This window comes from Fukomys damarensis, unplaced genomic scaffold, assembly GCF_012274545.1.
Source record: "Fukomys damarensis isolate Sample0158 unplaced genomic scaffold, DMR_v1.0_HiC HiC_scaffold_12, whole genome shotgun sequence".
In the NCBI taxonomy this organism is placed as follows: domain Eukaryota; kingdom Metazoa; phylum Chordata; class Mammalia; order Rodentia; family Bathyergidae; genus Fukomys; species Fukomys damarensis.
Genome location: NW_022900924.1, coordinates 4,060,362 through 4,084,932, shown reverse-complemented (window position 1 = coordinate 4,084,932; position 24,571 = coordinate 4,060,362). Strand labels below are relative to the sequence as shown.

Sequence of the window (24,571 nt, the reverse complement as noted above, 5' to 3'; positions counted from 1 at the left end):
ATTTTTAGTTCTCTTGTGTATTAATCTAGGAAGGAGTGGAGTTATTGGTTGTATAACATCTCTATGTCTGGCCATTTAAGGAACTGCCAAACTGCTTTCCAGGGAATGTCTAATGTCTTACATTCTTACCCGCAGTGCCCAGGGTTTTCACATCCTTATCAACACTTTTGAGTGTCTGCCTTTGATTATGGTCTCCCTCGTGGGTGTGACACGGTGTCTCATCTTGGTTTGAAATTTCAATTCCCTGATAGTTAATGATGTCAAGTACTTTTCTTCTACTACTGAGAATTAAACCCAAGGTCTTTGCACAAAGCTACCATCTCCATTTTTTTTTTTTTTTTTAAATCTCGAGACAGAGTCTCACTAAGTTGCTAATTTGCTAAGTTGCTGTGCTCAAACTTGGACCCTCCTGTCCTCCAGAGTACTGGGATTACAGGTGTACAGTATGACATGCCTATCTGCTTTGCTGTGCTCTTTTCTCTCTCCTTTCTTTTCCCTTTCTTTCTTTCTTTCTTTCTTTCTTTCTTCTTAGGTGTTACTGGAGTTGAACCTAGAGCTTTGTGACCCTCTTGCCTCAGCTTCTTGAGTACCTGGGATTACAGGTGTGTGCTACTGATTCTGGCTCCTAACATCTTTGCATGTGCCTACTGGCCATCTGTCTGCCTTTATTTGGGAGAACTGTCTATTCTAATCCTTTGCCCGTTTTAAAATTGGATCTCTCCCCACCCCAGTACCAGGAATTGAACTCAGGACCTTGCACTTCCACTCAGGCGGGGTGGCACTGAGCTGCATCCCCAGCCCTAAATTGGATTTTCTTATTTATTTCGTTTTTGTTTGTTTTTAAAGACAGGGTTTCACTTTGTAGGTCAGGCTGGCCTTGAGCTAGTGTGCAGTCCAGGCTGGCCTGAACCTTGTGATCCACTTGCCTTAGTTTCCCGGGAGCTGGGATTGCAGTCACGTACCACCTTGTGGGACTGTCCTTTATCATTATGTCATTATGTCATTATGACGTCACCGCAGTTTCTGGAGGGGAAGCTGAGGCTCAGAAGGGGGATGTGCCCGGGTCAAGGACACTGGCTCACGAGCACACTGAGACGGGCACAACTCGACTCTCATCTCGGCCTGGGGAGGGGCACTTTCTCTCCACCTAGAGGGTCAGGCCTCCTACCTACGCCATCACAGGTCCTGGTCTCGCCCTTGAAAGAGCAGGACCCCCAATTCCAGAGGGTGGGCCCGAAAGGCTGGGGAACAGCAGTTCTGAGGAACCAAGCCCGTCCTCTTCCTCTCCAAATCACGCGGAGCTGGCTGACGTGGCTCAGAGAGAGGGGACAGCCCGGGCCCTGTGGTTGGGGATCCTATTTATACTGGCTGGGCCGTGTTGCAAGCTTTTCCTGCTGGCGAGAGGGACGTCACTGGGCACTGACCTCACCAGAAACGCTGACGCATCCTCCCTTCAAGCTCCACTCCGAGGAAGGGTGAGAGGCCGGGCCTCCTCCAGCAGCCGTGCTCTGTTTGCCTGCGCCTCCCCTGTCTGCATCCCCCGCCGACGTCCCCAGTTCCTGCAGCCTTCCAGCCGTGCCGCCTCCCGCAGACTGGTCTGGGCCGGTTCACCTCTTCCTCAAACTCCTGTGTGTGAGACTCGATCCTCTGAGTCTGCCCGTGCAAATGCATTTGGAGAGAGGGGCTTTCAAGAAGACGTGATGAAGGAGATGAGGCCTTTGGGTGGAGCCTAACCCTTGTGGCCGGCGTCCTCATCCAAAGCGACGAAGACACAAACCGCGCACAGACCGGCGATGCCCATGCAAAGACACGGGTGCCGAGGCTACCTACAAGCCAAGCAGGGAGGCCTCAGAAGGGGCCAAGCCCCCTGCCACCTCCACCTCGGACTCTGGGCCTCCAGAACTGTGAGAAAATATTGTTCCCTAAATAATAGCTCACAACAATCCTTTATTTAGCCCTGGTATCGCGTTAGGCATTATGAGCCTCTTAGAGGAGATTCATTATCAAGCTGTCGAACTTTTCAGCTTAACTGTGTTACCCTGGAAGAGGAATTGTCTTAGGCCACATATAAAATACGTATCACAGTTAATAATGGTGAGACTTCCTATCTACCGTATTTACGTTTTGTGGTGTCGGGATTGAATCCAGTGACTTCTCCCTGAACTTCAGCCATTTTTTTTTTTCTTTTTTGGTACCGGGGATCAAACTTGGGACCTTACGCTTGCGAGGCAGGCAGCGGAACCACTGAGCTACATCCCCGGCCCCATCCCTGATCCTTTTATTTATTTATTTATTTTTAACCTTACAAAAGGTCTCAACAAGTTGCTTAGTTGTCCAGACTGGGCTTGAACTCGCAACCCTCCTGCCCCAACCTCCAAGAGCTGGAAGTACGGGAACATACCACACTTAGCTTTTTTTTTTCTTTTTGGAGTCAGTCTCGCTATGTAATTCAGGCTGGCCTTGAATGCACTATGTAGCCAAGGCTGGCCTCAAACACATGGCCATCCTCCTGCCTCAGCCTCCGAGTTCTGGGATTACAGGTGTGTGCCACCACGCCCAGCCTCACTTCTAGCCACGTTCAAGTATTTGATGATTATAACATTTAAAAACAGATCATAAGTGGTGTGAAGGTAACACACTGGACAAGTTTATGCGAATACTACACCGTTTTATGTGCCAGAGAAGTATCTAAGGGGCAGGGCTGAACCCATCCCTCGTGCATGTCCCGGAGCAACTGTGACTGTTGTTCCAGCTTAGGCAGATGAATGTGCTGGCCTTTGTGGGTGCTGGTTCTGCCCCCCGCCAGCACTCTGATTAGCCCTATGCTAAGAATGTGGTCCTTCGAATTAGACTGCGTCAGCCTGAGCGCCGTCTTCATTGCTGTGCAGCTTGAGAAGGGCAAATTCCCCTCTCTGTGCCTCTGAGGCCTTCTGAACCCTGAAGACAACCAGCCAGACTAGGGGAGGACAGAACACGGTGAAGGCTTGGGACAGTCCCCAAGGCTTGGGGCGGTCTGGCAGCAGCAGCCAGCTCTGGCTGGACCCGGCTCTCCTGCCCTGAGCCAGCCCCTGCACGTCTGGGGGGCTTCACCGCCCCAGCAAAGAGTCACGGCATCTCTCTCCCAGGCCACTGTAAGAGGAGATCAGGGATGTGAAGTGGAGAAGGGATCCCCGGTCCGCCAGAGCCCCAGAAAACAGCTTTGCGGGGGTGAGCAGAGATGGGGAATTCAGGGGAAGTGGCCGGGAGGGTGGCGGAGGTGTGGTACTGGGTTTCTGCTGCAGCGCCAGGCTGGATGTGTGGAAGACCGGGTGTGCGGCAGCCTCCTGGGCCCGGAGCTGCCCTGGGTTTGCTCCTGTGAGCTCCTCAGCGCCTGGGAGTGGCTGGGCCGCAGTGTGTGCGAGGGGAGGGCCGGTCTGCAGAGGTGCAGAGCAGTGGGAACTGGCTGCTTCTGAGCTTCTTGTGGGCTCTGCAGGCTCAGGGCTCCCCCAGTCGCAGCAGCTTGGGCCCCTGGAAGCCTCCAGCCTTCTGGGCGCCACCGTCCCGCGGGGCTCCTCTTCCGGTTCCCCACACCTCCTTGGCCGCTTGTCCCCTTGCCTCAGCTTACCCTAGTCATCGGCAGGGTGATAGGGAGGCACCGCCTCCAAGGCTTCTTCTGACGCCTTAGGCTTTGAGAAGGGAGGACCAGCCCACGACTGCTATCTTTCAGAGAAAGTGAAACCTCGATGCCTAACCGCCCCTGCAGCGGCTCCCTCCCAGGGTTCCCTCTGAGCTCACAGCTTCCCCATCTCCCCGTCCCACCCTCGATAGCTACTACTTGGAATTAGAGTTTCGTCTTATCTTTTCCCTTCCGAGGGCTTTTACCTTTTATGTCCATGATGGCACCGGCCCTATCAGGTGGCCTAGGAAATGCTTTTCTCTTCCAATTTTTTTTTTTTTAAACAGGTGGGGTTTCTGAGGCCCAGAGAGGTTAAGTGACTTGGCTCAGGCCACACAGCATGTCAGAAGGCCTGTGAACGCTGTCTCAGGCTTCTTTTGTTCATGTGCTCAGCTCTCCCCACAGGGCCCTGCCTGCAGAGAAGCCAGTGGGCCTGAGATGGCCCTGAGGGCAGCCGACGGGGGAATGGAGACAGCGCAGTCTGGCTGGGGGATGCTAGAACCACAGTCTCGGGGCTGCCAGCCTGGGCCTCGCTTTGGCTCTGTGCCCAGGGCCCGGTGGTTTCCGCTCACAGATGTCCCAACAGCCCCAGCGAGAGGGCGGGAAGGGCACTCAACAAGGAAGATGTCTTGCTCCCCTCGGCCCTAAGCCTCACTGGTGTCCTGCGGGGCCAAAGGCTCCTGGGCCATGACTGCCTGGGGGCCTCCGGAGGCCTGGTTTATGATCCCTGGCTCCTGCCTGAGGAACGGTGCCCCTGAAGATGACACGGACCCGCTGCTCCCCACTCACCCCAAGAAGCCTCAGCCTGCGGTTTGCATCACGCTTGGGCGTGGGGCTGACCTCGAAGAACGAATTCGAAGAAAACAGGAGGAGGAGCAGGCATGCCCATTGGCCGCCCGTGGAAACTTTGGTTTTTGGGGTCATGTTCCCAGAAGGCCTGCCCTCCCCCCCCTCCCCACCCACCTCACGAGGTGTTGGCCAATCGCCCCAGCGGGCATAAAGTGGCTGCCAGTCTGCAGGACTCCCAGCTTGGAGGTATCACCCCGGGCAGGCACAGGCCAGCGTGCAGGCGCCCAGCATGCGGGCACAACTCACACGGAGGACGCTGTTCAGTAAGTACCTCCTCTGAACCAGCACCCTTCTGCTACACCCAGGGCACCCGTGGGGAGCAGGGCACCCTGCCCCCCAGGACCTGGGTCAGCCGGGCACCAGGCGGAAGGGTCCTCGGGAAAGGAGAGAGCCAGGATCAGGGAGGGGAAGGCTCCGCTGAGAGCCCAGCATCCCCACAGGTGCAGACAGGGTCTACCCAGAAGGTGTCCGGGAAGGGGAAATAAGACAACTCTGCGAATACTGGGGCGAGGAAGAGGCCGGCGAGCAGGAGGCAGGTGGAGGATGTGCGGGGCAGGGCGGGGCAGGAAGTTGCCCAGCCTGGGATGGAAGTGGGCCAATGTGTGGGCAGACAGGGTCTCCTTCTTGCCCCAATTTATTTGTTAGTTTTATTTGTTTGTTGGTTGGTTTGGTTTTCTGAGACAGGGTCTCACTCTGTAGTTGAGGCTGACCTGGAGCTCACTGTGTAGTCCAGGCTGGTCTTGAACTCACAGGGATCCTCCTGCCTCAGCCTCCCGAGTGCTGGGATGACAGGCGTGCGCCACCACGCCTGGCCTTCTTGCCCCAATTTATTTGTTAGTTTTATTTGTTTGTTGGTTGGTTTGGTTTTCTGAGACAGGGTCTCACTCTGTAGTTGAGGCTGACCTGGAGCTCACTGTGTAGTCCAGGCTGGTCTTGAACTCACAGGGATCCTCCTGCCTCAGCCTCCCGAGTGCTGGGATGACAGGCGTGCGCCACCACGCCTGGCCTTCTTGCCCCAATTTGATTCTCAGGGTCCGGGGCAGATAGAAAGTCAGCCAGGCCTAGGGGCTGTGGAGCCCACACAATCACACATAGCCACACCCACATGGTGACAGGCACGCAGAGCCCCATGACATCATCCACAGCCCTCATTCTGACCAACCTGGGAAGCCTCACCTGGAATCAGGCCGCACCAGGTGATCAAGCCAGGGGCCCCCCGAGGCTCCTGTGAGTCGGGTCACACATCTCTGCCGACTCTTGGTCCCATGTAACAGCTGCTGGACACATGCTGCAGGTCCCCCTCCCGGATCCCGACCAGAGTCCCCTGGGGAAGTAGCAAGGGTGCCTTGTGGTTGGCACCCCTGGGCGCCCTGCCCCTTAGCCCTTCCCAGCAGCTGGTCCACCCCAAGGGGCTGCGCGGTTTGTAGGAAGGGAAGGATGGTGTCACTGCCTTCCGGGCCATTGCGCCACAGGCCCTTCTGACCACGTGGCTGCTGGTGTCTGTGGGGGTGAGGGGCAGTGAGCCACGACTGCACTGTCCCCCTGAAACCTTCCCACAGGCTCGTGGCATCGCCGGTGGCCTTGAGAGAAGGGGCCACTTAAAGACACAGGAGCCAGGCTGGAATGGGGAGGGCTGGCTTCTTGTGACTCAGGCAAGCCGTTCCCCTGCGACTTGGTTTACCCGTCAGCAAAATGGGCCATGTACCGGCTGGGCTCCCTGTCCTTGCCATACTGAGCCTTTGGGAAGAAAGGCGACCCTCTTGGCTTTTTCTGGCTCGGCGCACAGAGCTTAGAGCGCCCCACTGCTCTGGGCTGCTGCCCCAAAGCCCCCTCCAGTGCACTACCTGGGGGGCTAGGTCTGTTACAGGGGCTCTAGGTAGCCGAAGTCCCGGGACCACGGCTGGCCCTCAGCCCAGAGGCCTTGCAAATAATCCCTTCCCTTGGGCCACCTGCTGTCAGCGCCTGAGGTTGGGCCTGGGAAATGGGCGAGACTGCGGCCTGGGTGGTCACGTGTGGCAGCAGCCTCCTCTCCAAAGCCTGAGCATTAAATTATAGCCGTTGGGCCCTGGGCGGTGACTCCCTGGGAGGCTCCCTGCCCTGTGTCCAGCCCCTGCCCCGGACTGCCACCAGGCCCGAAGGCCCTCTCAAGCCCCTCCCCAAGCCTCCCGCCTGTTGCTTCTTCACCGAGCCAGTCCTTCTCTGCCCCAGGTCTGGTCCTTGGACTCCTGCTCCTGAGCCCAGCAGCAGAGGCGGCAGCGGCCACGTGCAGATGCTCCACCTCTTACGGGCAGCTCCTCGGCCAGCTCCGGAGCCAGGCGGACCTGATGAAGGACACCAGCCGCCTCCTGGACCCCTTTGTGAGTGCGGGGCCCCTTGTGGCATCCTGAGCCTCAGAGAATGGCAGGGGGTTTAGCACAGGAAGGGTCAGGCCCAGGACAGTGATATGGAGAGACTGAGCCCCCATCTTATTCCAGCCCTAATCCTGAGAAGCTGAGGGACAGCGCAGGGTCCCCGGCTCCCAAGTAAGTCCCTCCCTCATCCACCTGCTTGTCTGGCTTGCTTACTGGCCCCTTTCCTGGGCCCTGTGTTAGGCACCGATGTGTGCACCAGCGAGCCGAGTCCAGCCCTCTCGCAGCCTCTCCCCGCTGATGCATCCCCATGCCGGTCACTGCCCATGTAGTCACCGCGCAGGCCCCTGACGCCACCCCGCCTTCGTGATCTTAGAGCTCTCATCTCTCAGGCCTCAGTTTCCGAATCTGTCGGATGGGAAAGGGCACACAGGGATGTGTCAATGTATGATTTCAAAGGCAGCCAGGGCGGGCTCATCTGTGTGCGTGGTTGTGGGTGGGGGCTCCGAAATGCACCGCCTAATTCCCCTGTCTCCCCAGATCCGCTCCCAAGGCCTGGACACACCTGTCTTGAGAGGCTCCTGCAAGGAATGCTCTAGGGCCTTCCCCAGTGAGGATGCCCTGCGGAGGCTGAGCAGGCAAGGTTTCCTGCGGACTGTCAGTGCCACCCTGAACGATGTCCTGCAGAGACTGGCCGCTTTGCAGCAGCATCTCTTGAAGGGCAAGAACGTGCCCGAGATGCAGGTGGCCACGCGGAACATCCAGGGCGTCAGGAACAACATCTACTGCATGTTGGAGCTACTCACTAACTGCTCGGAGACGCCAGAGCCCCTGCTGCCTGGCACAGCGGCCACACTGACGCCCCCTACCCCCAGCTTCTGGTTCAGGCTGGAGGGCTGCCAGTTCCTGTGCGGCTACCACAGCTTCATGGGCTCTGTGGGGCAGGTCTTTGGGGAGTGGGGGGACAGTCTGAGTGGAAACCGGACACACAGCCCCCGCCGCCGGGCCCTGTATAAGGGGGCCCGCAGGGCCAGGCCCTCCAGAAGGGTCAAGAGACCTGTGCCCAGGGGGCAGCTGTTCCGGTAGCTCAAGCAGCAACCCCTGCAGGTGCTCGCTCTACAGACGTGAGAAGCCAGCAGGCGCTCTCCGGATGTGAAGATCTGTGAAAGACGCTGCGTTCCCTCCCGGTTTTCCAGATCTGCGCCCTCACCACTCAGAAGTGCACTTTAAAAAAGTGGAGGTGCTCGGGCCCTTTCTACCTCTGCTGGGCTAAGGGGAGAGTCAGGCTGCAGGGCTCCCAGCCCGAGTTTCCCAGTCCTGGTGGGGCGGCCAGGTCAGGCCATGCAGGGCCGACTTTCCATTGATTCAGGGGTCTGATGACACAAGCTGACTCACGGCCGGCCGACTGCCCCCTCAGACTCCCTGGAGGCCCTTCCCTCTCATGACTTGCGGGGCTCTTGCCCCCAGACTTCCTCCTTTCTGGTGGCAGGGTTCCAAGGGGAGGTCAGGGCCTGAGCTGGCCTCCTACGCCTCATCGCCGCTCAGGCCGGACACCTGGACATCTGAGTGATCTCACTTCAGGCAGCGACGGCAGGGCTCTGCGGGTCTCTGCTCGGCTCTGTCCCTTATTCACTAAGTGACCTCAGGCAGAGCACTTTACCTCTCAGGACCCAGTTTTCTCTCTGGGAAGCCAGGAATTTGGACACTGTGTGAAGGCTCCCTCTGCCTGGCAGTTTCTGGGACTCTGTGATATAAGATGGACAGCAAATTCTCTGAAAATCAGGACGTACGCTGCAAATAGGAGACCTCTCAGCTCCGGACGCGCCAGTCTCGATTACGCACATCTGGCTGCTCCCTCTGGTGGCGGATTGTGGAATTTTCTCACGTTGAAACCGCGGCCTCGGAAGAGGGTCCCAGAAGCCCCTGGGCTGATTCGTTGTATGGTGTGACTAATTTATTGATTTTTTTTTATCAGTTTTTAATCAGTTTCATATTTATAAGGCTTATTTATGATCTCTATTTAATGTTAATAATATTGTGCTAACATATTTAAAACTTGCCTGGTTTCTAAAGCTCCTGTCTCTGTTGCCTTGTGGGAGAGAATTTCGGGGGTCTGAGAAGGGGCCTCTAGGTGGCAAGACCGAGAGAGTTTACGCCTGGGGGTGGGCTGGATGCCCATACTCTGTCCAGAAAGGGAAGTCACATGACCCAGCCAGCTGGGGGCTCTGGCCTTGGGGACAGTTTATATTAGTTTATTTATTTACTCTTTCTAGTACCGGGGATCGAACCAAGGGACATTTTACCACTGAGCTGCATGCCTAGCTCTTTTCCTTTTGAAACACGGTCTGGCTAAGTTGCTTAGGGCTGGCCCGGGATGTGTAGTCTTCCTGATTCAACCTTGGGATTACAGGCGTGTGCCGCCATTCCTGGCTAGTTCTATTTTTCTTATGGCTGCACGGGTCTCCCTTAAGATGTCGGGGATGAGGGGTGTGGGGTAGGAGAGCAAGAGAAGTTGGAGGAAGGCTTGCATTTGTGAGTTGCCAGGGGTGTGTGGCTGGGGTGCGTGTGCTGAGTGCAGTGATGCGTGCCAGTGTGTGTCCTGTCTTTTGTTCACCTCATCTTGAGGCCTGGATGTTGGTATGTGGATGAATACTTTTGTGTATGTGCTCGCGTGTGTGGGTAGACACATCTGTGTGCATCTGTGCAAATGCAAGCACACACTTGTGCCAATATGTCACCACCTCTGTATATGTTCATGGATCTCCCAGAGGGGCACAGACGCTTCCTAGCCTGGAGCACAGGAGGAGCTGTATTTGTGGATGAACAGCCAGCCAGCCGACAACTCCCCTGCCCAACATGAGGCACACAAACTCAGGAAGGAGTGGCTGTGTGCACAGGGCCATAGCACAGGGCGGGCGGAAGCACAGCATGAGCCAGACAGACCTGGCTGGGCTCAGAGTCTCCCCTCGCTCCTCTCCCACCTGCCTGGGTCACCCTGGGGGAATGGATGTAGCTCAGCACCTGTTCCTTCACCTCCAAAAAGATAGGATCGGAGTCGATCCTGCCTCAGACAGAGCCCGTGACTTGGTGTGTGCTTAAAACTGCTCCGAGAGACTCCAAGCGTTTAGGGTTTCCGTCTGATGCTGGAGCCCCTCCTCAGAGAGACCAGTGACGCAGGAAGGCTGCGGCTACAGGGTTAGGACAGCAGATGCAGGTGGACTCGGGGTTTAATATGTCCATGCTTTAGGCATGGAACAAATTCTGTGCTTCTTTTCACTGTTACGAAAAACCAAAACAGAAAGGATGAGGGACGGGATACGGCTCAGTGGTAGAATGCTTCCCTAAAATGTGCAATGGCTTGACCTTGACCTGGATTAGTTCCTGGCCACCCCCACTTCCTGGAATTAGGAGTCAAGTCTTGCATCAGGGGTGGAGGATGCTGCATCAGGTACGGTCTACTTTGCAGGTGAAAACATCAAGGCTCAGAGGATCTGATCAGCCTGCCCAGGTCCTCAGAACAAAGTACCTGGGGTGGGCACAGTTTGAGTTCAGGCCTGCCGGACACCCAGGTGGGAGCGTCTCGCTGGTCTCCCCCCCGAATCCGCCTCTGCAACTTGGCTGACAATTGCAAGAGTCTCTAAAGACACTGAGCTCCGGGGCAAGGGGCAGACAGGCAATACACGAGCAAAAGAAGCAACAGGAGCATCCGAGATTGCGTGAGTCTGACAAAAATAAAGCGGGGTGATGTAACACAGAGAGCAAGAATGGAGCCATGTGGGTGGTCAGGGCTGTGTCTGGAGAGATGACGTTCGCCCCGTGGTCTGGGTGATACGCAGAAGGGTGGATCGGACGGCTGGGGCAAAGGCTCCCAGAGTATACGGACTGAGGGCATCATGATTTATCAACAAGGCCCAGAGAGGGGCGATATTCGGTCCAAGGCTACAAAGCATTAGTGTAAGGTTGGGGTAGAACTCTGGCCCCCAGATTTTCAACTAGCAGTGATTGTGGGAAGCCGCCCAATACACCACAGGCGCTTCACCGAGCACTGGTGAAGGCCCTCTACTGCCCCCCACTGGGCATCCATTTCCCCCTTCCTCCCCCTCCCAGAAAGCCTCCACCTATGCTGTTTCCTCTGTCAAACATGCAGTTCCTCGTCTTCTTTGTTTTCCTGGTCGTGACAAACCGTCCCCCACTAGCTGTCAGCTCGGAGGTGCATTCCGAGCAACTCTTCCTCCTGCCCGTGGTCTGAGTCCAGCAGCTCGGTTGCACTCACCCTGCGGTGCTTGCATTTCTGACTGCCGGGCATGGAGCCACCTTCCTCTGGCTCCATTTGGCCCTGGCGCCCAGCAGTGCCTGGCACACAGTAGGAGCTCAGTGAGGAGCCGTGCAGGCCAAAGGAGAAGAGAGAGGCAAGTGTGTCAACAGGGAAAACTGAGGCACTGTGTGCACCAGGGAGCCGACCCTACAGGTGCCAGCCCGATGCCCTGGCTTTCCCCAGCTCCGAGTCTTTCCGGCAGCAGGGGGCTGAACCCACTCACAGTTGACCCATCTCAGCAAGGGAGAAGGGAAGCTATGGGGGGAGGGGTGGAACGGAGCCACCCCTGCGGTGCGCACCGAGGTTGCCCTTGGAGAGAGCAGAGATTATCTGCAGAGGAAGCCCAGGCTGGCTTCCCCCATCCCAGGAGCGGCATCTGAGCTGGCTGTGAACTGCAGCAGCACCCGTCCACAGGAAGCAGACAAGGGCGCTCTGTTCTCTGGGGAGGGGCTTTAGGAGCCCCATCTCTGCGGACTTGGCGGACTTGTCATCTCCGTGGCGCGTCCTGCTGAGCCACAGCTGCAGGTGTCCCACCCCACCCACCCCAGGATGATCACCTCCCGCTTTCCTGGCCCCAGGAGGATCTGAAGTTTGAAGCCAAACTCACCATCCTCGAGCAAGTCCTCCACCCCTACCCCAAGGGTCCAGAATCTCAGGCTGCCCTCTTGTTCCCCGCTGGCCTCTCCTCTGCACATGGTTCGTTAGTGTAGTGGTTTCTCTCACAGGAGCCCACAGTTCACGCCTCTTTTTCTCCCTATCATCAAGCCTACCAGGATCTGGCTCCTGGCTTAGAAATCTCACTTTTATCATGCCTCCTTCTGCTCACAAAACTTCCCTGTCCCCCTCTAGCCCTTCTGTACCTAGCTTCAATTTCAAATTCCTTGCCACAGCACTGCGGCCCACAGCTCTCGGGCCCGGGCGTCTTTGCCAGCTCATTCCTGCAAGCTCAGCTGGTCCCCAGCACAGCCCAAATCCTGTACCTCTACCACCCCTCGCCCTGTAGTTTCCTTGGTGTGGTGGGCAGCTTACAGGGGCCACTCTTGGGGTCTACATCAGCCCTGGGCAGAAGGAGGCCTCCTCCGGATCACCTCCAGCCTTTACAGTGTGAACTGATTGGGTGACTGAGTCCCCACAGCCACTTTTCACTGCTGTGAAAGGTACACGGTCAGGACTCTGAAAGCAATTGCTTTGGGCCCCAAAGTGAGCCGAGTGCCCACAAGGCACTTTCCCCTGGAAGATCTGTGCAAATAAATGTGTTCCCCTTGTGAAGGGTCAAGGTGGTCACACACGCAGAGCAGCGAGCTGGCACCAGACTCAGGAAGACAAAGGGATGGATCCTGGAGAGTTCCTGTGCCTAGACCCACTCGGAGCTGGTTTTCTTGTTTCTTTTTCAAGTTTTTTAGGTCACTGTTACAACTCTCAGTCAACACTACATGTCATACTCATGGATTAAAAGTTTCCTAGGGCCCAGGCATGGTGGCGCAGGCCTGCAATTCCAGCACTCAGGAAACTGAGGCAGGAGGATTGCAAGTTCAAGGTCAGTGTGGACAGCTTAGCCGGAGCCTGTCTCAAAATAAAAATTTAAAAAGAGGGCCAGGGATTTAGCTCTGCGGCACCGTGCCTGCCTTGCAAGTGCAAGGTTCTGAGTTTGATCCATAGTACAAAAATAAATAAATAAATAAAAATAAAAAGGGCTGGAGATGTGGAGAGGGGCTGGATTCAATCCCCGTAACACCGCGCGCACACACCATTCCCTAGGACAGAGCCTAGAGGGCAGGGACTGCAGGAAAAAGGCAGAGAATGTGTCCTGGCATTTATTGTTTATCTACAGAACAAACTTGCGGCTTGAAATGGCAGACGCAGGATGCCCGCTTGGGTCCCTTTATCCTTCCCTCCTTAGTATCCCAAGTTTTGTTTTTTTTTTCCACATTGCTAGTGACTGGGCCCAGGGCCTGAAGCATGCTAGGTAGAGCTCGACCAGCCCTGTTCCAGTCTCAACGAGCTATTTCTTTCTGAAGAAGCAAGGAATAAGAAAGTACTTTAGATTTAAGAAAAATGGATCGGCCCCCAAGCCTTAGTCTTCCCCAGTAACCCAACTGGGCCCAAGCCTCAATCTCCCTCTTTGTACCACGAAGCCTCTTTGGCCTACCTCCTGGCTATAATAAAGATGTCCCAGGAGATAACAGCCAGGATGCTGATGTTAGCATTGTTCCTAAGTAGGTATGTGAGCAATATTCCTTATTCTCATTTCCTCCCCTTCCTTACTGTTTGTTGTTGTTGTTGTTGTTGTTATAGCTCTTCTCTTTGTCCCTGTCCCCACCATAATCTCCCACCCTTCACACTAGGCCTGGGACCTGGATGTTTCCAGCGCTCCCATTCCAGCATCGAGGAGGGTTCACAGTCCATGGTCAGAGTCCCGGACTCTGAGAGGCCCGGGCACGGCCAGTCAGCACGCTGCTTCCTGGGGCGTCCCCAAGGGCTGGGCTGCCTCGGGGAGGAGCGAAGTTCTCCGGGGGAGAGAGGCTGGGCAGGTGGGGCCCTGCAGTCTGGGCTGGAGGGCAGATCAGAAGGGCCAGTTGGATCGCTTCTCGGCCTTTTGGCTAAGATCAAGTGTCGAAGGGCCAGTTGGCTCCCCAGTTTTGAGGTGGGTGCCAGGACAGGGAATGATGGTGTGAGGGCCTCCGTGTCCAAGGGGGCAACAACAGTCCTGTGACTCTTCTGGGGACAGGGACAAGGGAAGGATGGCCATGGTGCACACGGTTCTGTGGCAGGTCTGAGTCAAAGCACCTAAGGCCGACCCCAGCCGGTCATGTGGAGGGCGGCCCAGTCATCGCCTTATGCTGGCCTGGGTCACCCAGGCGGGCTGGGCGTGGCCCAGTCAGCTGTGACTCAGGCCACAGTGGCCTTGCCACGCAGCAGGGGCAGGGGCATCGGGCAGAGGGACGCCCCCTTCCCATGCCTGGACTTTCCCTCTGGGCACTCAGACGACCCTGACCTCCCCCTGGGCCGGGCACAGCCTGGGGAAGGTGTGTGTGTGTGGCAGGGGTTCTCCGGCCCTGTTGTCCCCGGCCCTCAGCTTGGGGGTGGGGTAGAAGTCGGGGGGAGCTTTGGGGCCACCGGACAGAAGCCAGGCAGGGGGGCGGGGTGAGGAGCTGACACCAGAGAAGGCTCAGCTGGAGAGGGAAGCAGAGGGGGCCTGGCCTGGAAGCCGACGGTGCACCCCTGAAGAGCTGGCGAACACCCTTCCCGACTCCAAGGGCCGAGAGCAGGCACAGAGAACACGGTAAGCTTCCCGGCTGGGAAGGACTATGGGGTGGACACCAAATTTATCCTCAGCACCGGCAAACGTCACTCACTCCCTCCTGCATCAGAGGGCATCCCGGGACCCATGCAGCTCTCTAGGCCTCAGTGTCCCCATTTGTGTAATGGCATCATAAGACATGTCCTGAGCCTCTCAGAGGATGCTGAGGCAAAACAGGAGGGACGAGTGGTGAAATTGTCACATGGAAATGTGAGGCATCAGAGGTCATGATGGATTAAAGGGCAGAGGAGAGAGCACTGGACAGGGGTTTGGAGGGAGGCCTCGGTTCAAATCTGAGCTTTGTGTGTTTACGGAATACTCACCTCTGGGAGCCTTGATTTCTGGGTTTGCAAGGGACTCTTCAGTTCCCTTTTCTCCAGAGCGGTGGAAAGTTCTCAGCCCGTGGAGGGCTTCACTTCAGCTGGAGCTGTGGATCAGAGGGTCCTGGTGCCTCCAGGAGGGGCTGCAGTGGGTCACGAAGCTCCAGGATGTGCAACCTGTCAGGTCATGTCCCCTCTGCTTTTGACCTGGGCGGGTGCAGGGCCTGACCGCTCTGTACCTCATTGGTTCTCTAAAGGGGGCCCAACTGTGGAAGGACCGGCTGCGAAGGGTGGTGGAGAAAGCGAGGAAACGTGTAAGGACTGTCCACACAGCCCTGCAGCGGATTCGGCCCCCACGCCCGGAGAAGGGTCTCATCCTCAGTCTTCCGGCAGAAGATCTCAATCGGAAGGGGTCCCAGGGGGAGGGAGACCGTCCCCGGGCCTGTTCTGGCTCTGAAGGCTGGGGCCTCCTGAGCGCTGGGGCACTGCAGGGCCGTGGCAGGTCAGCGAGGAGCCTACCAGTCCTGGCCTCACAGTGGATGCTAGTGAGTTCACCTCACTTGCTGCTTCTTGATGTCTGACCTTGAGCAGCTCATATCACCTCTCTGGGTCTCTGCCTCTCTATAAAACGAAGCGCATAATTCCCATCTGCAGGAGTTGTGTTGAGGACTGGGTGGGAAGGGGCAGCGGGGCTAGGAGAGCTGTCGCTGCCCCCCCCACCGCCCCGACCGCGCACGGTCATAGCGCCCCCTCCTGGCCGGTCCTCAGTGTCCTCGTCCCCCTCCGCCGCCAAGTGTTGGGCAGGGCAAGGCCCTGCCTCCGCCTCTACCGCGGTCAGGAACGCCGCCCCCATTCCCAGCCTCAGCCCCGCTCACTTCCTCAAATCCCCAAAGCCGGTCCTTTCCGCCCCTCCCGTCCCAGGGGAGGCACGCGCTGAGCAGGTGGGGGGGCGCTCTTGGCTGCGGCCGCTGTGTCTGCCACCCACTGGGCAGCGGGGGGCGCTGCTGCCCCTGGCTTGGAGCCACTCAGAGGCCTCAGAGCAGGGAGCCCAGTGCCCCGCTTTCCAGGGAACCTGGGAGGCCCTCTGTACGCTCACGCCAGTCAGGGCCTCCCAGAACCTTTTCTAGATCCTGCAAGGCTGATGATGTGTGTAGGACAACTGAGTCCCCAAGAGGCTTCTTTCTGGAATTCTCAGGAGCAAAGCAGGACTGCAACTCAGGAGTCCCATCTAACTGGGCGTCCAAGAGAAGCAAACCGCCCACATGCTACTGAGGATGCCTACTAACAGGCTTGGTGGCCTTGGAGAAATGACACTTTTGAAGTTGTACCAGTGAAGATGATAATATCAATAATAAAGGCAGAGCTTCAGGGACCTTCCAGGCTTCCCAGAGGGGGCGATGCCAACCTCACAGGTTGAAAGCAGCCCCCCCTCCGCTTCCAGATGCGGGACCCCAAGCCCGGGCGGTGAGGCCATCTGTGTGAGGTGGCTCAGTCTGACAGTGGTGGAGCTGGGATTGGACCTAACGTCTAGCTGCCCTCTTCTCCTCCACCGCTTCCCTTCACAGGCAGGGACACGAAGGTCAGCAGAGGCCATGACAAGTTCTGAGCTTTCTCCCAGGTGAACTGCTGGGGAAGGCGGGTGGGCTTGGGCAGCGCACGGAGGCTGAAAGCCAGTTCGCCGTCTTCCCTCCACCCCACCCTCCCTCTATGCTGTCCTCTGCTGTCAGCCTGCAGGCCAGAGTGGGGGCAGGGAGGCCTCGGGAGCTGAGGGGCTGGCAGATGCCTGCCTGGTCAGCCCACTATGACGCCGGGGCCAGGCGTGGGTTCCACCCAGAAGGGAGGAAACGGAAGTAGGGTCCAGGGGTGGGGTGGAGTGGAGGCCTGGCCAGGCAGGAGATCGGAACAGGATTGTGTTGGAGCCCTGCAGCCGATAAGCACATGAGCCGCCCGGCCAGGCAGAGGGAGGACTCCCTGGGGTGACTTGTCCCAGTGACCCCCCACGGGGCCTCTGCTGCTGTGAGCATCCCCTGCTGCCCAGACCACACCTGGACCTCCCCAGATGTGTGCCAGGGACGATGGGGCTGTGTGGGGCAGGGGCCTTTGGACGCTGGGTGATCCTGGACAACCCATTCCACTCACTGGGCCTCAGTTTTCATGTCTGACTTGAGATCATCCAGGGTCTGGGAAACACTCTGCAATGACTGGCTTTTGGGGGAGCAGGAGAGGGGCTCTTGGGGTCTCTGGGGGCTTTTGGCCTGCCTTGGGCCCCAGAAAGGATGTGAAGCTGGGCTGGAAGGCTCCTCAAGGTCTGCAGGGGAGACAGGCATCAGGGTGGGCTGCCCAGGAGGGGCCGAGGAAGTCTGGGTTCTCTTCTCTCAGCTCCCACTAGGGGTCCCCCTACCTGCTCCTGTCCTGCCCTGACTTCAGGGAGCTCGGTCTCCCGACTCTTCTCAGGGAAGAGGACCTGCCAGGTCTTATCCCCTCCACCCTCCCTACTCTTTGGGATGAAACCACTTTAGTCTTTCTACCCATTACCGTTGCCAGCCTGAGGCTCAATATCACCCTCTTCACAGCATCCTCAGAGCATTTCTTCAGGGTCCCTGGGCACTGAGGGTCGATTCGGGGAGAAGTCTCAGCTGCCTCCCTGACGTCATCTCTTGGTCCAGTCAAGGTGGCCTCAGTGAGCTTGGCTGGGGGAGGAGGAAGAGGGGCACAAAGCCCCGCCTCTGTGGCCAGCTCCAGGCTGAGTGTGTCCATGGCTGCTTCCTGTTCTGTTTATTGCCTCCTGCTCAGGAAATCATTGAGTGACACATCCCCCACCCCCAGTGAGATTATTTAATAGGAGCTGCGCTGTGGTCTCTCTTTTGGAAAATCCAGTGGGAGAAGGAAGCTGTCAGCTCGGCTCTGACATCAGCTTGTCCCTGAGCCAAGAGTCAGGGTGGCCAGGGCGAGGTGGGGGGGCCGGGTGGGGTGGGGAGGAAACGAGTTGTTGATGGCCCTGTGACGTGAGCCTGCCACATGGCTCCCGGGGGCTGCGGCTGGACAGTGAGGAGCAGGGATTTCTGGGATGCCCTTTGAAACACACAGGGACACACAGACCTGCACGTGTGTGCACCGGGTCACGCCTTCCCACCCTCTAGCCCTCGTACCTAGAGACCCACTGTTCTGCACAGACTCCCGCAGGCACGGATCTCTCTCCCTCCACCACACACCCCCCGTTTCCCTCCCTCTCTCAAACAACCACGCAGAGGACTCACAACGTCATCCAGGGTGTGTACAGCCTGGCTCTCTCCCAGTCACACACAGGCAGTGCAAACAAATATACCCACACGTGCACATACAGAGGGCTGGGCAGAGACGTGCGAAGATACACCCAGGTGCTCACTATGCACGAAAATAAAAAGTGATGTCCACCGAGACCCAGGCAGATGGACAGACAGACAGCCCCGGCCCGTAGGACTCTCAAGGGTGCTGCCGGACCTGGGCTGGGCCTCTGGGCTGCCCTGGGAAGGTGGGCTGTGGCCGCTTTCTCCTCCCACACCTACCCCGCAGTGGCGGCAGAGAGCTCCAGCTGAGGAGCGAGGAGAGGCCTGGGACTGGGTAGGGCAAGGCTGGGAGCCCAGGGGTCTGAGGCTGGGAAGGGAGGGGATGGTGAGAGGCTGGGCTTGGGGAGGCCTTTGTTGTGTCACAGGTCTGTGCCCCCCAAGCTTTACGCCGTCCCACCTCACCCTGTGGCACCTCTGGCCCATTCCTGAGTGAGAACAGGCAGCACCTGTTCACAGAAGCACCACACTGCTGAGTGACCTTGGGCAAGTCACTCAGCCTCTCTGGGCCTGGTCCGCATCACGATACCAGTGGTTCACAGTTCTGACCGTGTCTCACAGCAAGAAACATATCGCACCTTGCTACCGGAAGACGAACACACTGACACAAAAAGACACCAGGGAGAAAGGGCTTCACAGAACATTGCCTGCCTGCTCTCTGGGCGATGCCAAGTGATTTTGCCATTCCATTTCCTTTCTGAAAGTGCTGGTTCAAACTATCTAAACTGAGCTCATGATCCCCTGTGACAACATCTGCCTGTGATGATCTCAGGCTAGAGATCCAGAGGCCAGACGGAAAAGTGCTTGTAGAGTCCACATGCCACCACCTTGAGGCGCTGTGATCAAGGGAGACAGCGACTCATCCTACAGGTGGCGATGGGCTGGGCAGAGCCCAGCTGGGTGAGACCTGGCCCTATGCAGGGCTGTGGTCAGCTGTCTGCCCTGTGGATGAGCAGAGCTCTGTGGGTTGCTGCTTCTCTTGCAATTTCTATCAGAAATGAAGAAAAAAAATGCAGTCACTCTGATTCACCTCCAGGGGGGTGATTCCTGACGCAGAACCAGCCGGGAAATGTCAGGGTGATGCTGGGGGCAGCTGGCAGGAGGCCAGAGTGGCTTTGTGCTCCTGTGGCCCTGTGCTGGTCATTGGCAGCGATTGGGTGAGGTGAGGGCAGGAAGGGGCAGATTACAGGCCCAGGGTGTCTGGGCTCTGCAGGGCCACGGGGGCAGGTAGGTACTGCGACATCTCTGCCGAGGCTGAGGGGCTCCCGGTGCTCCGGGGCCCACACCAAGCCCTATGTGCTGGGAGGACCCGGAGGCCACTACCCACCTCCCCAACTCTCGGGCCACTCTACACCAACTCTACACTCTACACCTCTGCCCCAAGAGGTCGGCCTGACTTGGGATAGGGTTTGAGTCTAAAATGGCCAGCACTCGATCTGCATTTTGCAGTTAATGTCCTCAGGGTAACCCGATTTGGTGCTGTGACATCCTCATTATCAGCGATCAAATAGAGATTCAGAGAGAAGTCAGTTGCTCAGGGGCCTACAGGGGCCTAGAGAACTGGTTTGTGGTGTGAGCAGGATTTGAACCCAGGTCTGCCTGGGTATAAGACTATGCTCTTACTGACTACAGCCACCCCAGCTCTGCTCAAAGCTGCCTTGCCAACTCCAGGTATCCAGATGGCTCCACAGAATTGTAGGGTGGAGGCAGGGGCCACAGGTGGTGGTTACACCCTCATTTCTCAAATATCAAATAATGAGGTATTTTTGCCCCCCCCCCCCCCCGCCTTTGGCAGGACACCAAACTGCCAGGGTTTGCCAGGAATTTCAGAGTTTCTCCTTTCTCCTTTGGCTACCTGTCCCCAGCCTTGATCTTGGGAAACACTCTCCAGCTAACTCCTCCCCGCCCTCAGGCCCATCTGAGAACTCTGTGCTCCTTTCCCAGGTGGAAACATCTGGACCAGGGGTTAGGGTTGGTCTAGTTTTCAGAGAACTCAGATCAGAGCCCAGAGGACGGAGCGACAGGGGGCTGGCCTGGGCAGTGGGGGTTTCTCTGTATCTGGGTCATTGGTCTTGGGGAATTCCCGATGCCCAAAGAGCTGCTTACCTGCTGAGTAACGGCTGCTGACTGCCCACACAGGATGCCGGGCTGAGAGGGCAACTCCCTGCTACCCCCTGTCAGTGGCCACTGCCATGCAGCCCTCTCTTGAATGCCCTGGGGGCCCAGGAAAGAGGCAGAAGCAGGCAGGGGCTGGCCCCCACCCCCACATCCTGGGGGGGCTCCCCAGGGGGTGGCTGGTGATTCAAGCCCCTCTGAGCTGAGCTGTGTCCCCGTCCTTCTCCTTCTCGGATGGGGCCTGGGGGTGAATCAGCTCCTGGGGGCGGTGAGGTTGGGTCAGCAGCTGCCCAGCTCAGGCCTTGTGGGGGAGCACGAGGACAGCAAGCACACTGCCACCCCGACCCCACCTGGTCTTTCTGCAGTTCTCCTGAAGCTGGACCTTGGGGGGTACAGAGAAGTCCCCTCTTTTCCTCATCTTCACACTGAGCCCTGGAGTGTGCCGAAGTTTCTGTATCTGCGACATGGTGACAGGAATCCTTCCTTCCCAGGAAAATCTACACAGTCCATGCTGGGATGTAGAAGACTTGCTGGGTGCCTGGAACCACAGTGAGCCCTGGGCCCTCCTAGCAAACCCGCTGTGTAGCTACCACCCTTCCCATTTTACAGGTGAAGAGACAGGCCAGCAGCTGGCCGCTTCCCCGGAAGATACACAGCCCATAAGCAGCACAGCCAGACCTCCAACGTGGTTATAAATGAGGCCAAAGTCCGCAGTTCAAACCAGCAGCCTTCCACACCTCCTTCCCAAGAGAAATTCGGCATGGACAGCTTTTGGAAAGTATACAATGCTCTCATAAAATTCTTAGCATCTACCTTAGGTATCACCTACACAGCTGCTGCTAGGACTCCAGATAACTAGTAGACCCCCATTCGAGACCACGAAGATCGAGGAATAAGAGTCAGAGTCATGGTGACTTGAAACAAAGGCCAGCAGCAGATTGGGGCTGAAAGAGGTGGAGGGACTTCTAGACCAGCCCACCGCGCCCCCAGAGTGACGTGTTGCTGCAGTTGCTGGGAGTCTTGGAAGCCAGGGGCATGGGTTCCAGATCTGCCTCCACTGCCAACTCTGTGTGGGCTTTTTTTTTGTGGGGGCGGGTACTGGGGGTTGAACTCGGATCCTTGTGCTTGCGAGGCAGGCGGTGGAAACACTGGGCTAAATCCCCGGCCCTATGTGGCCTTGATTAAGGGTCTTTGCCTCCTGAACCTCAGTTTCCTCATGTGAAAAAGAAGCAGCTATGATGTTCTAGGAGAGACTGAGTGAAAATCAGCAGAGAAAGACAGCTGGTTGGCTACATGGGCCACAGGGCGTACGAGGGAAGCTGATCTCTCCAAGCTGCTTATTGCTTGGAGACAGCATAGCACCTCTGTCTCTGCCCGGCCTGAAGGGGTCCCCATGTGGGCCCTACTATCCCACTCACCCAGAGGATGGTCAAATCCACAGCAGGCCCAGCAGGAGCTAGACAGGCTTTGCATGAAGTCACAGCTGGAAGGGGCCAGGCCGGGCCTGCCACTCCAGGGTGGGGTCCGGGCCATGACCTTGGAAGCAGGCAGCCAATAAGGGAGGATGTCTTCAGTGAGGGAGCAGGGGGAAAACACATGTACACACACATACACACACACACACACACACACACACACACACACACACACGCGCACACACACAGCAGCAGCAGCAGCAGCAGAGAGGGAGGGAAGAAAACAAACTCCAGCTACAGCCACGTTGCAGGCTCTTCACGGACACTCGACCCTGAGAACTTGTCCGGCCGCTCCCCAGAGGCCCAGTGCAGGTGGTCCCCAGACATGGACAGGAGGGGGAGGCTGGGCCTGGGCCTGGGGTGCCGAGGAGCCCAGAGCACTTGGGGAACACGGACTAAGTCAGGTATTGTGAGAGGGGAGAACTGAGGCATGGGAGAGCGCCGGTCAGGGATGGGGTTCATGGCCCCTGGCGCCAGTCTTCTAGACCCCGTCCCCACTTCCTGTGGGGCCACGACCTGGGGTGAACCGTCACGCTGGAGTGTGGTCTGAGGAGCCACGGGGCGGGACACGGCTTGGGTGCCCTGAATGGAACACGGACTAAGTCAGGTATTGTGAGAGGGGAGAACTGAGGCATGGGAGAGCGCCGGTCAGGGATGGGGTTCATGGCCCCTGGCGCCAGTCTTCTAGACCCCGTCCCCACTTCCTGTGGGGCCACGACCTGGGGTGAACCGTCACGCTGGAGTGTGGTCTGAGGAGCCACGGGGCGGTACAAGGCTTGGAAGTGCCCTGAAAAGGATGCGGGGCTGAATCCTGGCACGAAGGGGACAGGTGCCTGCCGGGAGCACGAGAGCACCTACTGAGAGGGGGTGGGGGTGCCGAGGCAGCTCTGCTCAGATGGACTTGGCGTCTAGGGTTGAGGGAGCCTGGCTGGGGAGCCGGGTGGGACTGGAGGCTGACCCGGAGTTCATGAACTCTAAGTGGTCGGGTCAGGGGGCGCTGTGAGCTGGGCTGTGCTGGGATGTGGGGCTGCTGAGCCTGGGGCTGCACACTGACCCCAGGGCAGGGGTACAGGAAGAATAAACACCAGATGGGGCCCTCCGTGGCACCCCAAGAAAGAGACAAGGTGTTGTTGGGAGAGTGCCAGGCTGGCTCTCCTTCCTCCTGCCTGCTGGGAAGTTCCAGCTGGGATGGGCAATTTTATCACTCCACACGAGAGGCTGCGCCAGGAAGCCATGGAGGAGCCCGGCCAGGGCATGGAGGGTGTGAAGGAGGGGACAGCAGCAGCACAAGGGTCCGTCTTGGCAAGGCTGGGGGAGGAGTTGGGCAGGTCCGGGATGTGGTGAGACCTGGGAGCTGCGGGTACAGAGAATGGGTGAGAGGTGGGCAGGGCTCAGGCAAGGCTGCGAGAACTCCCTGGACTTGAAAAACCAATTCTCCACCCTGGATCTTGGGCCAGGGTCAGGCAGGAGGGTTGGAGTGGTGTCTCCAAGGTAATGAGACAGTAGTGCTATAGAGAGACCCGGAAGCTTCAGCGACAGCATGGCCACAGATGTATTCTGTCGTGTGGCCAGCATTCAGTTGCCTTATTTTTCTTTAATCTGCTTTTTATTGAGGAGGAGTCCCTCTGCTCATTTTGGCCTGGTCCCTACCGCTCCTTGCTGCCCCTCAAATATTCACCCGTTTACTTGCCCAGGGTGGACACCAGAGCTATCTCAAGGGACTCCAGGAGCACTTTTTGGAAGCCACCATCATTTTCTGAGGCCGAGCTCCAAGGGGTTTTCAAGGAGGGTCTGGGGTGCCTGCTATTTCCGTTTCCCCGGCCCTCCTTTGCCATCCCAAGAAGGCTGGGTGTGATTTTGCCAAACATCCTTCCGTCTCTGCTTCAGGTGACCCTTTTAGAAAGGTAATGCTGAGCTCCCTTTCTTGGAGCTCCTCCCCCACTGTCCTCCCCAAACAGGTCACAGCCACCCTCCCATCTTCCTAGCCCCTTCTCCGGCCCCACAGGTAGGGTTGGTCAGCAGAGCAGGTGGTACTGATGGCTGTCAGGGGCCCGACCCTCTGGGGCCCTGGGTGATGTGTCCATTCTAGAGCCCCTCTTCGCCCAGTGGCAATGGGCAGGCTGGGAAGGTCACCTCTTAGGTGGCTTCCAGTGCCCATGCTCAGCTCTGCTTTATTACTGTCTAAAGTCCAAACGAGGCTCCAGCCCCTCTTCCTGGAACTTTTTTCTCCGCCAAACCCCAGTCGACCTCCTCCCACCGACCCCTGAAGCCCCCCATCGGGGCCCACAGGCAGTAGCCTCCACCTGTCCTTCCTGTCTTGCCACTTGCCCAGGTGAGTCAGGGCTGCCTGGGCTGCCCCTGATTAGAGGGACCCCTTACTTACGGGTCAGGACCCCTTTACTGTTGGGGCTCTGACCCCACCAGGCCCATCTTCAAGCAGCGCCCCAGGCAAGCCTCTTAGGAAAACCACAGGGCTTTCGTTCTGTTGACCACTTCATTATAATTTTATCAATCAAATTCTTAGAAGAGGGAAAAAACTCTGCCCTCCCCACCCTCCTCCCTCCACTGGTCCCAACCCCCTTCACTCTCACTTTCTTCCATTCATAATTTCCTATGATGCACCTCAAGCAACTTCCTGGACGGGGATCCCGGCTAAATATAGCTGTTTCTCTGTCTTACAACACAGGCTCCAGTATATAAATCAGGCAAATTCCCCATTTGAGCATGAACCTCTGAAAACGGCCGGCATCTCAGGTCTCCTCCAAGGCCCTCTGGAGTCCAGTCCATCATGAAGGTCTTGGCAGCAGGTAAATCCAGCTGGCCCGCGCCAGCTTCCGCGTCCCTGCGGCGGGAGCGGCGGCAGCTTGGGG

At 57.6% G+C, this 24,571-nt stretch overlaps 2 protein-coding genes across 3 annotated transcripts in view; both read left to right on the top strand.

Moving 5' to 3' along the window:
- Positions 1-4,603: 4,603 nt before the first annotated feature.
- Osm (oncostatin M) lies at positions 4,604-8,792 on the top strand. The gene is made up of 3 exons (XM_010603768.2): positions 4,604-4,767; positions 6,713-6,861; positions 7,393-8,792. The coding sequence occupies exons 1-3, from the start codon at positions 4,734-4,736 to the stop codon at positions 7,936-7,938; spliced, it is 729 nt and encodes a 242-aa protein (XP_010602070.1). The 5' UTR covers positions 4,604-4,733; the 3' UTR covers positions 7,939-8,792.
- A 4,908-nt stretch (positions 8,793-13,700) lies between these two features.
- Lif (LIF interleukin 6 family cytokine) overlaps positions 13,701-24,571 on the top strand; it is a 15,816-nt gene continuing 4,945 nt past the window's right edge. For both annotated transcript variants that reach the window (XM_033762315.1, XM_010603766.1), the window contains exons 1-2: positions 13,701-14,450; positions 24,388-24,508. In XM_033762315.1, the coding sequence (XP_033618206.1) occupies positions 24,490-24,508 (19 nt within the window). In that variant the 5' untranslated portion in view covers positions 13,701-14,450; positions 24,388-24,489. The remainder of the gene's footprint in view (positions 14,451-24,387; positions 24,509-24,571) is intronic.